Source organism: Lacerta agilis, chromosome 3, assembly GCF_009819535.1.
Source record: "Lacerta agilis isolate rLacAgi1 chromosome 3, rLacAgi1.pri, whole genome shotgun sequence".
Taxonomy (NCBI): Eukaryota; Metazoa; Chordata; class Lepidosauria; order Squamata; family Lacertidae; genus Lacerta; species Lacerta agilis.
In genome coordinates, this window is record NC_046314.1 from 91,258,329 (window position 1) to 91,273,267 (window position 14,939).

A 14,939-nucleotide genomic window follows, 5' to 3' on the forward strand; every position below is an offset into this window, starting at 1 on the left:
TCTACTAAAGGAATGTCCAAAACACTGGCAGTGATCTACCCATTGTATTGACCGGAGTTGTTGAGCTTCTTTTGGGGAGCCAGACTGGGGGTACAAAGATCGGCCAGGGGTAGATCGTGATCGACCTGTTGGACAGCCCTGCTCTACTTGAACCAAGACTAAGACTCTGCAGTGGAGGGAGGTTAATCTTGCTCATCCTACTGCCCTTCAACTCTTCGAGAGTTCCTGGAATTGGAGGGATCTTTTCACTCAGTGGATAGACACATCAAGCAGTGGTCAGGCACCAAGACCAAGACAAACCCAGTCAATGACTTCTGGCCAGAAAAGGGAGCGGGAGCAATTCACTCCAATTCCATGGCCCTGCAGAAGAGGACTGGGGAAGCCTCAGCAAAGAGAGTGTTCTCCAGGCGTCATGTTGCTATTGGGTGAGGATCTCAGATGGGAGACGGGATAGGCACAAGAATGCCAAAGTTCTGTCACCTTCCTCCCTTCGGTTTTTCTGTTGTTATCATTTCCCCAATCCATTGGGGTAATTTTCATTGCAGAAATGAGAATCTTCTGAGCAGGATTCAAAAGATATCCTTTAGCTGGGCCCTAGACGGCTTTTATTTGAATTTTAAAAACCCAACCACTACACTGGGCTTTGCACTGGATTATGGCGGCTTTTATTTCTTGCTGTATCTGTTGAAGGATCTGCCTAATTTTATTTGCAGTTTAACACACTGTTGTTTCTCTTGTTTTATTTTGTTTGCTATTTACCCAACAAGGCTTTCGAAAAGAAACACAAAAACAGTCATTTCGCAACAAATTATTTTTGAAACTCTACTCGGCTTCTAAAGAGATGCACCACGTAGCATAGAAATCCCAAAGTCTCTCTGGGTGCATGGAATTAGTTACACAATCCTTTGGATCCCAGCCCTGGTATCTCAAATTTCAATTAACTTTCAGAGTACAAACTTAATATATTAAAGAGAATTCAAAGCCATTACCCCGTCCACACACAAACACACATATGGAAAAAGGAGAGGACACAGTATGGCTACATTTCCTGGCTTTTCCTCCTCCTTTTAAAAACAAGTTTTCATGGTCGTCTCCAGTTATATCAACGCTCAGAGACCAAAATCACACATTAATGGTTGCTTTATTACCTACAAAGCCTTTCAAAGCCAAGAAAGGTTAAGTCTCTATAGAAGCAAATAATTTTACATGGTAAGGATATTTCACTGTTTTATTTTATGAACTGATAAACACCTAGCCAAGTTACAAACAGAGAGGTGGAAAGGCAAGCATCATATTTAATATTTAAATTCATAGAGACCTTGGCAAAAAAAAAAAACCCTCCCTTTTTCCGACTGGGCAGGTGCTGCTGTTTTGACTGTACAGCTTTGTTTTGGAAATATGTATAAATTAGACATCTTTAGAGAGGAAATACTGCAGATTTCAGGATTGTTGGACAATGCTTTGTTAAAATGAGTTCCCTCTCAACCTTCAAAGAGACCGTCAGTAAGAAAAAAGGCATCCTTGCTTGAACCAAGAATCTTTATATTAACCACCACCTGAAAACCCCCCACTAGTTTTTGAACCGCTTTGGATTTCATCGGTCTGAGTCACTTTCACTCTCCTCCTTGATTCCACTGTCTTCTCCAGCAGCGTTTTCCCCATCACTCTGTTTATCCCAGTCTTTCATGGAAGCTCCCATCATGAAGTCGTCTCGCAATATACTCCAGGCTGGTCCCTCTTCCGATCTAGATTCATCCTGAGGGTTGGGAAAGGAGACGAGTGAATGGTAATACCAAGCAGAAGCAAATTAAGTTTCCTTAACTGGAAGCATCCAAGACAGACTAAATTTAGAATTATAGATATGCTACCTGATCCCTACAGGGATCTTGCTTTAAAAAGTAACGGAAACCTTTAAAAAGTAATGAAAGCACTCCCGGGCAGAGGGCCTTCTTAGTATCACAGTAGTCTCCCACCCATGGCTGTAGAACGCCCTCCTCTCAGATGTCATGGAACGAAACAACTATCTGACTGTAGAAGACATCCGAAGCCAGCCCTGTATAGGGAAGTTTTTAATGTTTGATGTTTTCTAATCTGTTGCAAGCCATCCAGTGTGGTGTAGTGGTTAAGAGCGGTAGACTCGTTATCTGGGGAACCGGGTTCGTGTCTCCACTCCTCCACATGCAGCTGCTGGGTGACCTTGGGCTAGTCACACTTCTCTGAAGTCTCTCAGCCCCACTCACCCCACAGAGTGTTTGTTGTGGGGGAGGAAGGGAAAGGAGAATGTTAGCCGCTTTGAGACTCCTTCGGGTAGTGAAAAGCGGGATATCAAATCCAAACTCTTCTTCTTCTTCATCCAGAGTGGCTGGGGCAACCCAGTCAGATGGGTGGCATATAAATTACTATTATTAATATCTTCACTCAAACCCCACCTTACCTAGCTCACTACTGACACCTTCTCACATGGCTAGAGCTTACAAAAGAAAGGCCCAAGATCCAATTTAAAAAAAGAAATTAATGTACGTAAGACAAACCATCTTAAAAGCAAGAAAATCAGTAAGTCAAAGAAGCATCAAAAGGGTTCTTTCTCCAGTAGCTACTCATGACACCCCATAGAGTGGAGGTACTCAGAGAGGACTTGCCTCTACTGAAGGTCGTGGCAGGGAGTCCTTCACAGTCCTGAAGTCAACTAAACCCAGACTGGGCGCTTGCAGAGCTGACAAAGCACTGCTACAAACCGATCATGTTGCCTGGCCCAGGCAGCCCCATGTATGGTATTACAGAAGCCCAACCAGCAGGTTACTGAAACATAGGTTATCAGAAGAACATAGAACACTGAAGTTGGGCTATATCTACCCAAAGCAGACCTGTACCTGGCATGCCTGGCAACCTAAGCTGGTGAAAGGCAACCTGGCCTACAGAGGTAACATGTGTCCTCACTGACAATGCTGGAACACCCCCAGACAGCCCACCCCCTTTTGGGGTAGCACAACCCTGTCAAGAACAGGGTAAACCACCCATCAGGGAGACACCAAAACATGAATGCAACGGAGTAGAAGAACAGTCTGCCAGCACATCTTTTTGGAAGAGGCCACTGAACAAAAGCACTTGAAAATGGTGCCTCAAATTCCGAGCCATAGGATACCGTGGTCAATTGCATTTAAAGCTACCGAGGAGAATTGCACGCAAACTCCTGGTGGTCTTGGTCCCTCGAGGTGACCAAAAGCAGGCCTAAAGCCTACAATAAATGGCTCTAGAAACTCAGCCCTCATCCAAGAGTGCTTGGCATTGTATGGCAACCACATAAGCTCCGTGGATCCCCAAATAAGGGTGATTCCCACCTCTAAAAACTAAAGTTGTTTAACCGGAGACTTCTTCAGTAAATAGTTTACAGCATACTCCATTATCAAACATGTTAGAGAGCTTATTTTGACATCTGTAAGAAATGCAGCGTTTTAGTAGTAATCCGAGGGCTGGCTCATGCATGACATACATCACTTAATCTCTCAGCACTCGAGGACACGCAGTTGAACGCAAAAACTACATCTGGGATCTACAGGAAAGCACAGAGTGCTGCAGAGTATATAGGAATGCACCATGACTTCTCCCCCATACTCCCAAATCTCTCTTGGTGGATCAAGTTAAAAAGCTTTTTGATCATGCATGCAACTCCCAACTCCATGTCATTCCAAGAGATTTCAAAATACATGTGAACTGAGGACCAGCTTCATTTTATTTCTGCAAACAAGGTGCATGCAAGGACACAGCGTTGGATGCTTAAGTAGCAAGAGTGCTGGCTATTTTCAGACAGGCTACAAGCATGGCATGGTGCACTTTGACCTCCCCCCCCCCCAATGGATTAATTTATAGTTAATCCAGGGAACAGTGTCTTTAAAAAAGGCTTCTATGTGGCAATCCAAGCTGCCTCTCTTTTATTACTCTCAAGATACAGCTTCATTAAGACATTTCCTGGCACATTTCACCAACACAAAACATGGGTTTCATAAAGCCCTGAAACAAAAAACTCACCCCAAAGTTAACATTTAGCATATCTGGTTAGTTACCCAAAAGCCTCCTTGGTGTCAGCCAGTCATATGGTGCAATATCTGATGATAGTCACACTCAGAGGAGACCCACTGATATCATTGGGTCTATTCAGAGTATGACTTAATTGCCTATCATCCACAGCACAAAGCTGCCATGTTGTTGTTGTTCAACAAGTTCATATCTGGATAGCAATACACTGGTAATTTTACTCCAAATTTGTTTTTGGTGTTTTTTTTGCTTGGAAACAGGTAGTATGAGGCTACTTTGAGAAGGTATAAAAGAGACAGAAGAGAGATGCAGTTTGGTTTTCATTGAGGATTAGAACTTCACTAGTTGTCCGTTATTTGAGAATGAAGAAGCAAAAAGGACATTTTCTACAGTGCAACAGCACCACTTTGTGGTGGTCACAATTCAAGCAGTAGCATACCAAAGCATAGCTATATGATAGGCTTTGCAGCAAAAGCTAAACGTGTCCTGTGGCTTAACAAATTTAGTTTGCATTCCTATATACAATTACGTGGGGATAAATCCCACTGAACTCAATGGAGCTTACTTCTAGATAGACATGTATAGGAACTGCAGTGCTATTGCATCAACAAGGCATTTAGCGCTTTCTTTTTAATAAACATTTACCAAAGAAAAATTACAGAGAGATCCACTGTTATGATTCGTTTTCAGTCCTATTAAATACAGCTCAGCCATGTTCAACATCAAACTAACAGCATAATTCTAACCACATCTAATCAGAAATTCCCAAGTGCCGTTGAGTTCCCTGGTATGCAGGTATAGTGGGACTGCAGCCTAAATATATATTTTTTAACTTAAAGGTAAGTATTAATGAAATACTTCATATCCATGACTGCTCCAGAAGGATGTCATCTTGCCAAAAACCAGACCCACCTGCATTCTTCCTTCCCCCTGCCCCTCACATCCCACTATTAAATAGCATTTTTTACAATTATTGTTAGGTTCCATTGTAATTAATTCTATGGATTGGTTTGGTAAGCTTTGAGCCTTACACAGACCCACCGAGAGAGTTCTTGCTATTACCAAGAACCATCGTCAAGCTGTAACACTCCCTCCTAACCAAGCCCCATCACCACCATTAAGATCACTTCCTTTCTTTCCTGCAGGGTAGAAACCAGCACAGATCTCATGTGTCTAGCGTTTGATGGGTGCACACGTGTATTCATGAAATCAGCCAGGCACCAGGCGCATTCTGCACCTGGCTCTTGGCCACTTGCAACCAAGTCAAGATGCCTAGACACCAGGATGGTGCATGACATCTCCACCATCTGGAGGTGCCTGCCTGGGGATCAATGGACCTGGACTGTTTTCACACACTAATGCCACATCCTGTAGCATTCTACCAGTTATATTTTTATCTGCACAATCAGAATGAATTTCAGAAAACTTTTTTCTGTGCAGCCTGAGCAGGAGAAGCGAACAACATTATAGTTAATTGTTGTATCTTGTCTTCACTTACCCCAGCCCCTGCTCACAGTTGTGAAGAATATCCTTATACTATGAATTGTCTGTGTCACCATTAAGAAGAAGGGGGTAGTTGAGACATTAAGGAGAGAAAGGGGAGAGGAGGTGGGTGGGATGGGGGGGTGGTTGAGGTGGGGTGACGATGTTTTTATTTTCCTTAATATATGTAGGGTTTGGTGTCAGCGTTGATTGTGTAGGTTCTCTGTTGTTCGCTTGTGTTTCTTTGGCGATGGGAGAGGTCGGGATTGGCGTAGGGTGTGATTGTTCATTTGTGGTTGGCTGTGGTGATCTTTGGTTTTCTGTGTGAGTGGGGTTGGTGGGACCAAATCTGATTTGTAAAAATGTTACATGGGGGGGGGGGGAATACGAGAGAGAATTGCACACACTTTTGTAAATCAAGAAAATCTTTAATTAAACAACAACAAGAAGATCTGCTCCAGAAAAAGAAAAAAAGAGGAAGAAGAAGGGGGTAGGAATAGGCCAATAGGTATGTGGACAGTCCCTGGATAAAGTGACTTTTCTTCTTTTCGTTCTCAAGGGTTGTCATCTGAAGTAGCCAGATGTTTAACTGATAATCAATCACAGTCAGTCAAACATTTGAAAAATAAGGCTTTAGAGCCGTCTTGCCCCCAAATGGCAACTAGACATTCTATTTTGGTGACTGTAACCTTGGTTTAAGGAGCTATTTGGCATCTAGCTTATATATCTGAATTTCTAACACTGATCTGCTATATGTACAGTGAGAGGTCCTGGGTTTCTGTACCACATCTACATAGCAAAATAGACATATGCACTTTTCATACATCACTGTGTATATGAAGAGTATGTGTGATTTTCTACGTGGAAGTGACAGCCATCGGGAAAACTTGTCTTGTGGGAGGACACCCATAGACAGAGAAGCACTGTGGGCCACCTAACATGTTTTTAAAACTCAAAGCCCACAAACACAAATCAGCACATCTGATGTGCGCACTGACTTCACCCCATGGGCCAACATGTGAATCGATTCTGACCCAGTTCTCCTAAAAGAGAAGAGAAAGAGTCCAAAGAACACAATAAGGTCCTTGTCTACATGATTAGCAATTAGCTCACATCGACTCTCCCTCTGCAAAAACGTATTATCTAATGCCAGAATCCAACTTCCTCTAACAAACTTATTCCTGGCACCTGCAACATGACGCAAGTTTAATTCTACCTTATTAAGCCAAGGCCTACATTCCTTGCCTCCCAAAATGGCACATTCCTGAGAAGCCAAAACAATCCGTATCTCGTATATTCCCAAAACCTCACACCTACACAGGCACTTCTTTTTGCATTTTTGTAAGAAGAATGATACAATCATACGGCCGAAGTACTAGTGTGCAAAATTCCTCACCCACCTAGAAAAGAAGGTGACTGGTCTTCCACATTTGCTTCATTGGTGCAAAGCAAAAAAACTGTAAATTTCATTTGGTGCTTGGGTGCAGTGTCTCATCTCTGTCCATGTTTCCAACAAGTTGTCATTTACTAGGCATCAAAGCATGCAAAATTTCAATGGGGACTGGATAGTCTTGTCTTATTTCCTAACATTATCCTTGCAGCAAAGGCCTGCTTCTGGTGGAACAAACTGCAGAGCTTTACCTCTCCTCTCCTCATACGCACAGAGCACAATGGAGGGCCGAAATCCCAAAACTGGTGCTCATAACAAACCATTGTTTATTGTTGCTTACCAACCAGTCCAACGTGTATGTGAGAAATACTTCTTAGAAACGGCAAACTTAAGCTCTTGTACTGAAATCAAAAGGACTTACAAGTATTTTTTTTTTAAACAGAGTTTATTAGCGTTTTCATAATATAACACAAACCCAAACCCACACCTACAAATACAAAAACAAATACAAATACACATAATGCCAGGATTCTTCTTCTTGTTTGTATACCTTACATAAAAAAAAAATTTCTAGTTCTGAATCTTGACTTTTGACTTCCCCCGCCTTTTCACCTTCGGTTTTAAATCGATATACTACTTTCTTAACATCTTTTCTCTATATAAAAAAAAAACTTTAACTTTAATTAAAGATAACACAATTATCTTGATCTTTCTATTATAACAAAAATCTTAACCAAATATTCTTATAAAAACTAAACTTATTTCTTCTATCCTTTATCATGCTGCTTTTAACTTAAAATTCAATATCTCCCTACTTGTTTAAAATAAACTTATAATTAACAGACTTCACTCTCCGATTTCAGATACCATGACAGACCATTTGGAATATACATTTAATACTTCAACCCACTCCCCCTCTGTCCATTGTCTTTCTCTGTCTTTCACCAGAACCGGATCTCCAATTCTCTTCTTCTAGATGTCCACAGATCCAGGCAGCATTCACAACAGACCTTGCATCAGGCTTCAGGGTGTCCATCACTTCTTTTTTGGGCTCCTCTGTTTCTTTGTACCATACTTCTTCTTCTTGTAAAAATCTTAATTCCATGTCCCTTGCCCCCGAGCTCCCACCTCGGGGTCTGGATATTATAAATTTTCCCGTTCCGGGGCTGCCACCCCCAGAAATCGGTTCCTTTTCCCGGAGTTGCCCAGCCATTTCAAACCATCCTTCAAGCACCCCTCCCAGCTCTTTGCCAAGGTTCGATTCCATTGTATAAAACTTTTGAAAAGCCTCCTCTGTGGAAGTTAAGTCCATTTTCTTTAAAATCCCACACAAGACTTGTAATTTCCGATCAAGCAGTTCCAGCTTCAAGACAGTGAGCATTTCCTCATCTTTTAAACCAGAGTTCAATACAAGTGCGAGCACAAAGTCCAGCATTTTGAAAGGGAGGGTGGGTATCAAATTTCAGCTCCTGTCTCTTCCTTCCTTTGTTTCAATTTTTTCCCACGACAGTCCAAATCGTCGCCATTTTTCCGAAGCCGGAGTGTAAAGACCAAAACTTCAAATGGAGATATTTTTTCCCCAATTAATCCCCAAAGGGAAATCTCAGCAGTCTCAGTTTTCAAATTCCAGATACTTTCTATCGATTATTGTAGCAGCAGTCACTTAAACTGGTTAGTTTCTTTCATCTCCCGAAGGGGAGGGAGGCGGGCTGCCTTTCCTCTTTCCCCCAGATCGTTCCAAGATTAACAAAAAAAGTCAGTCAAGTACTCACAACCACTGGGTTCTTATCAGCTCATTAAAGACAGGTAGAACTTAGACGCTCATCACAGGCTTTGTCGCCGCATTTACATCCCGGTTGGGGCATGTCCCCTATAGCCCGGCTCCGTCGTCCCTTCACCCCCACTCCCCCTTTACAGGGGGAGCGGGGGAAGGGTTCGGAGCCACAACGGGCACAGCCGGGGAGCCCAGGGTGCGGGACGCTCTTCCCGCACCCCAACCGGAGCCCCGCTTTGCGGTGGCGGGGCTCCTAACCCCCGGGATGGACTGGGCGCTTCGCAGCCGAAGCAGCCCACGACCACCCGCAATGGCGTCGCCGCCGGAAGTCCAAAAAGACTTACAAGTAAACATGTTTTGCTCATTACTCTGAGGACTCATTTACCAGGGCAAACTAATCTCCATTTAGTAGAAACGTATTGGCAGTACAAGCTCAATTAGTAAAATAAAAATAGAGACAAGACAACCCTTTGGAGGCAATAAAACCAGCCCCAGTTGGGGCACTGCAATTTTTACAGGGTGGCTTAATGCCAACCATTGGAAAGCATTCAAACCTCCAACCAAAAAAAATAAGGAGGTGGGCTTGTGACTTGTCTAGTTAGGTATGTAAAATCTTCATTTGGCCTTGCACAGGATTGTGGCCAAACTTTGAAGCTGAGAATTTACCTAGGAATTCTCCTGTCACCGAGTTTGCCAAATTACAGCACAAGTGAGTTTCTACACATTTTCCCTGCTTTAATTCTTGATTGCATGAGAAGTCTTTGGATGTAAAAACAATTCGAGTTTTTGATAGGCAAAGACATCAGCTGGGACACTGAGAGAATGCTATATACTAAGAATGGCTAAATACAACCGCTGCAAGCTCGAACATTTAAGCTCCCTATAAATCAATGGGACTGAGACTGAAAAGGGCATTGCTTTCCCAGCTATATCGACTTAGCATCTCTCCTTCATAGCAGAAAGAGATTTAAAGAAAATCTTACGAAGGCTTTTCCTTCCCACCTGCGTTTGTAGCTACCATGTCTATTGCACATCAGGAACAAACCTGACCCCCCTCCTCAGTAAAAACAGGTAACTGAAGCAAACAGTACGCAGTGGGAATCAATGGCAACACAACATTTAAGTGTTCCCTAATGCTGGCTGATAGGTCTTGAACTTGCTTCATTCTTAAGCCATTGTGACTTTGGTGCATTACTGTAATAATTACTGTATATCCCAGGTCCCCCAAAGGAGGAGGAATATTAAAGACAACTATTTCTTTCATGTGGCAACTTTGGTTTATCAGGTCGTTTAGAATTTCTACCATGAAGAAACAAAAATCCCTCTAGTGCCTCAAAGGGGCAGTGCAGCTTTGGAAATATGCAAAATGCATTCAAATTTAAGCAAAGGCAAGTGATAAATCATTAAAAAAGGGGCTTCAGTCAGTTGAGAGCCATACTGAAAATAAACTCCAGTCCTCTCTGCAGACTGTTGGTGGGTGGGTGATGGAATTGGCCACTGCTGCCTTGGAACAAAACCCAAGCAGCAAGTTATACTGGCTTCAAAACACAAATGTGAAAAATGATGTACACAATTGAACACCCACAGTCCCATCAGCAGCTCTTAATCAGGAGGCTCTGCTGCAGCTGCTGGAAAGCATTCCCAGTAAGCAAACATCGCAGAGAATTGTTTACAGCACCTGGTCTCCATTCTATTCTGGATAACTTCATCTCCAGCACACAAAAGTGTTGTGTTTGTCCTGCTTTAATTAGCCACAGAGCTGTGGAATTACAGGTTCGCGTTCTGAGTCTTTGCTGGGGGACCACCCAAGGAAGGCAACCTGTCTCCATGTACACCCAATATTTAACAGCCTCACTTGGGTCCTGTTTCAAACCATGTGAATAAACGCATGCTTCAGATTGACATTGACCAAGGATGAAGCTCCTGCAAGCTTAAGCCCAGCACTTAATCAGGGAAATGCACAGAGGGCATCAATGGGCCATAGAGCATTTCTAGGATCAGAGGAAGCCTGCCTCTGAATGCCAGTCACTAGGGATATCGTGCTCATCGCCTGCTTGGGGTGCTTTCCCAAAATATCCCTGTAGTCTCCCACTGTAGGAAACAGGATGCTTTGATAGACAGGCCTTTTGTCTGATCTGGCAGTTTCAACCCATCTACCTTGCTTATGACAGTTTTTCCCTGGCCACATTCACTCCGTATCAGCTGGAATGTGCACAGTTTCTACAGCAGTTCTTTGACATGGAGGCAATGCTGCTTTAAATGTATGGTGTACAGAAACTCTGCACAATCCAACTGACAGGTGAGTATTCCCAATTAAGATTCAGTCGCTTCCAATACTATTCCTCTCCAGCTGCTGACTCTTCCATTTTTGGCGTTCAGGATTCAGCGGCAGCCCAAGACCACCTCTCCTCTACTCCTCTGGTTTATGCACTGGTACATGTCAGTGGCAGCTCATTTAATCAGGTCAGATATTCAGCACATACATTAAAAAATGGGCAAATAACTCATGTTTTCCTACCTCCAGTTCAGTAGTGGTTGGTGCCCTGGTTTTCCCTGCTTCCTCCTCTACAAAATCAACACTGAGCCCAAGAAGCAGGATGCTGATGGGCAGTGCCACCCCCTTGACCTGGTTGCAAGGAGGCAGGCAGGTAGAAATCAAGGGCAAAATGTGTTTGGTGGGGCAGCGCCCCACTGGCCCAGTCCAAGCTGCTGAATTCCAGGGCACTAACAGATTGATGGGATTTGCTTCTGAATAAACAGGGATAAAACTAGACTGCTTTCCAGCCTACAGAACTTTACTTTGAACAACCAAATGGCAGTAGAATTATAGAAATGAGCATTCATAAAGTCACGTCAAAGCAGATACAGTTAAGCAGCAGCAGCAGCAGCAACCGTGGCTTTCAAACTACAACGCAATGAGCAGACAAGTGGCAAATTGCACCTGCAAATTAACCTGGAGGGGCCTTAGAAGCAGGGTCCTAATTATCCTTTTCAGTCCCATGGCTCTATGAGATTTGCAACACTGCCAGATAATTTCCATGTGACCCACCAGTGTTCAGCGCTGTTCCACCCCTGGGATTCCATGTTTGAAAATATATACAATTAGTACTGGGGCAGAAAAGCTTCATTGTTCCATAAAGGAAAAAAATACTTATTAACTTAAATCTGCATCACTAAACTTGAGATGTTTTCAATAGACCAAGATTCTCTGTAGAATTCCCCCTACTTTTAAGAATGCACTCCTTATTAGGGGAATATGTGCAGAGCCTGTTGAGAGACTGGCAGTACTAGGGTCTAAATTCTCTGTTCATGAGCCAGGTAGGGTTAACGAAGGCGTAATGCTTTGTTGAACATCTTAATCCTGACCTGGAAAGATCAGACCGTCTATCGGAAAGAATCCATTTTTATGCTAGCTTAGCCCTTGGCCTCCCTGGAGAAGAGCCTGCCAAATCCTGGCCATTCTGTACCAATTCCTAAAGTGTGATATGGACCATATAAAAGGGCTTGGGCTGTGCTTTTCCAGTTAATTCCAAAGCCTCTATGATCTTTCCAGGTTGTTACTAAGATGCAAGCTCAATAAGGCACACAAATACACACACACACACACACACACACACACACACACACACATCAAAACTGCTTCCCAAGGTGCATTGCTTACTGATGGTTCAACATGAGGCTCTGATTGCAGTAGGCTGGCTACTGAAAAGCAACAGGATGGTGGGTGCAAAGTCTCATAAACGAGGACACATACAGCTCGATGCACCACGAGCTAAGGAGCAGGGGAATAGAGAAAGGCATCCTCCTTGCTTCCCATCTTCTTCTGGCTGGTTTGCCAGAAAATGCATTTTATTGACCACTTTCTTAAGAGTGAGAGGGATAAAGTCACACTTTCACTACCACGGCCTTTCACTCCACATTGCTGAACACACGCCCATGACCCTGAAGAAATTTGGAGGCAACGTTCTGCAAGAAAAAGGCACGTTGTCTATCTATACAACTGAATCCAAAGCTAGAAGTCAATTTGGAATTAAAATGACACCTAATGAAAGCTTGGGAAGTTTATATTTCAGAATTTACTATGGTTACGGTAGTCCACAACAACGTGACTCAACAAAGATCTGAATGGTGCCATTTTCAACTTCAATGTAAAAGACAGCTTAGGGTCGGGGGAGCCTAAATGAGAGATAGTGCAGGTGAATGAGCATTCGAGACAATCATGACCACAGGAATAACGGAAGCTGTTAGTATAATACTGTCAAGTTAAAACTCAAATAAAGTATCTGTGACTATCATGCTTCTAAAGTTCAATAAAGCAGTCCTAATTGAATCAAGAGATTTTGGATGTCTGTTCATAATGCATGTACTAGATCAAAAGGTGTGTGTCACAGGTTGTTCCAAGTTGTTTTATATACCATTGCTATATTTAAACAAAAAACAAATTCTGGCAGTAATACCAGGGGGAAATAAGGTAACAACCCAAGTTCCCCTTGCAAGATACTTCAACACAATGGATAGTACTGGTCGTTAATTTAAGGTCCTGCATTACATATGAACACATGTACAAAACAGGTCATGTAATTGTTGATTTATCACCACTATGATTTAATACGTTTTTTTTTCCTGTTGCAAGTTTCTACAATGCAGTCCTGTTCTTCGGGCTACTTAACAAGTTCCAAACATCTCCCTAGCTCATATATTATAATAGCAGAGGGAGATTCTGGCATGCAGACAAACAGCTACAGTGCTTCTAGCAGAGACACCCAGCAGAAGCACCTCCACTTTTGCACAAGAATTGTTAGGATATATGAGGTTCAGCTACACTTCGCAAAACAAACTTTTAAAAAGCACAGAGGAGCTTTTTAACTGCTCCTCTCCCCTAGTGGACTTGGATGCAGCCTGTCTACAGAGTGCAGATATGCAGATGCTGACATACAACACAACTGCAGGAGCAAGGGGAGCAAAAACACAGACCTTTCCAAATTGCAGAGGAGGTGCATTATGATGAACAAGGGAGGAAGATCCTGACCAGTAGGGAGGGAGACACTCTCTGCATCTTGCATCTAGGGGCAGTGTAGAAATCAACGCTACGGCACAGCCTGCCACTCTTCTTTCTCCACTGCCAAGTTCTTGCATTATCTCCCTCCAAAACCACGCTGGTGCTCATCCTCTATCTCCCAGATGATTGTATCTTAGTACTCCCTGTGCAAAGGGGTCCAAGGCAGGGTTGGTATTCCTGGCTGGCCCTACAGTGGGCACTGGAGAGGTGGAGATAAAACTCTTCCAAGTATTGGGGGATATCCAATAAAGATATACTCAGAGTAGACTCAGTGGACTTAAGTCCCCATTATGTCTCTGTGAGAGGCCATGCTCAGAATGATTCAACTCAACGCTGAGAATACACATGTTCCAAGCCTGCCACCCCTCACTGCTACCACACTCTAAATAGCACAGCACTAACAAACCCTGCTGCCTTCTCTAAGCAGGCTTTCCAGATAAGGAAGATGGGAAGGGGGCAGAGACCACAAGATCCTGCCCAGAAACAAGCAGTATGGAGAGAGAAAAAATATATTACAAAAGTCAGCAGGTTCAGCGAGGATTAAGAAATACTTTGATAAACCGTTAATGATATGAAAGGCAAAGTCCTTGGATCCTGTTCAAAAAAATAATTACTCCCATCTGAGCACACAAAATCTGCAGAGAGGGCTACAGTTTTTAAAGAAGCATGAACAAGTTTTTAAACACCAGACCGTGAAACCTCACTGCAGCTGTAGAGGAGACAGGCGATAGGAAAACCCTTCTCAGCTGGTGAACGTGAACGAGCATGCACAGGATCTGCACAGGCAGCAAAATTAGGTGGCACAATAAAGATGGTATCGGATTGTAAGCAGGGGTGGGGAAGGAAATCAAACTGTGTTCTCCCCCCCCCCCCCAACACAAAACACTGGCTTTTTAGCTGCATATAATTTTAGGCAGGGAAACTTCCCACACTTCCCAAACTTTGGGACTTTACCACCTTATTCGGCTTCATGTAAAGATCAGCCTTACATCTTTTGCAGTTGTAGAACTCTGAAAGCTTCAAAAAAATCAAAAAAATCCAGCTCAAAATGTAGCGAGGAAGATGTACCACAAACCCTTCCTAGGAATGTACCCTCCACGGCATTAAATTCCTCTATTAAAGAAAAAACAAGGCACTTAGGTAGCGAGGCTGGTGTTCAACTACTTCAGATCCTGCTTGTGCCACTCTCTTCCACCTTGGGT

At 43.2% G+C, this 14,939-nt stretch overlaps 1 protein-coding gene across 1 annotated transcript in view; it reads right to left on the reverse strand.

Annotated features, from left to right (window-relative positions):
* Positions 1-1,122: 1,122 nt before the first annotated feature.
* RRP15 (ribosomal RNA processing 15 homolog) overlaps positions 1,123-14,939 on the reverse strand; it is a 31,028-nt gene continuing 17,211 nt past the window's right edge. Inside the window, exon 5 of the mRNA XM_033144766.1 lies at positions 1,123-1,756. Coding sequence (XP_033000657.1) covers positions 1,595-1,756 — 162 coding nt within the window. The 3' untranslated portion in view covers positions 1,123-1,594. The remainder of the gene's footprint in view (positions 1,757-14,939) is intronic.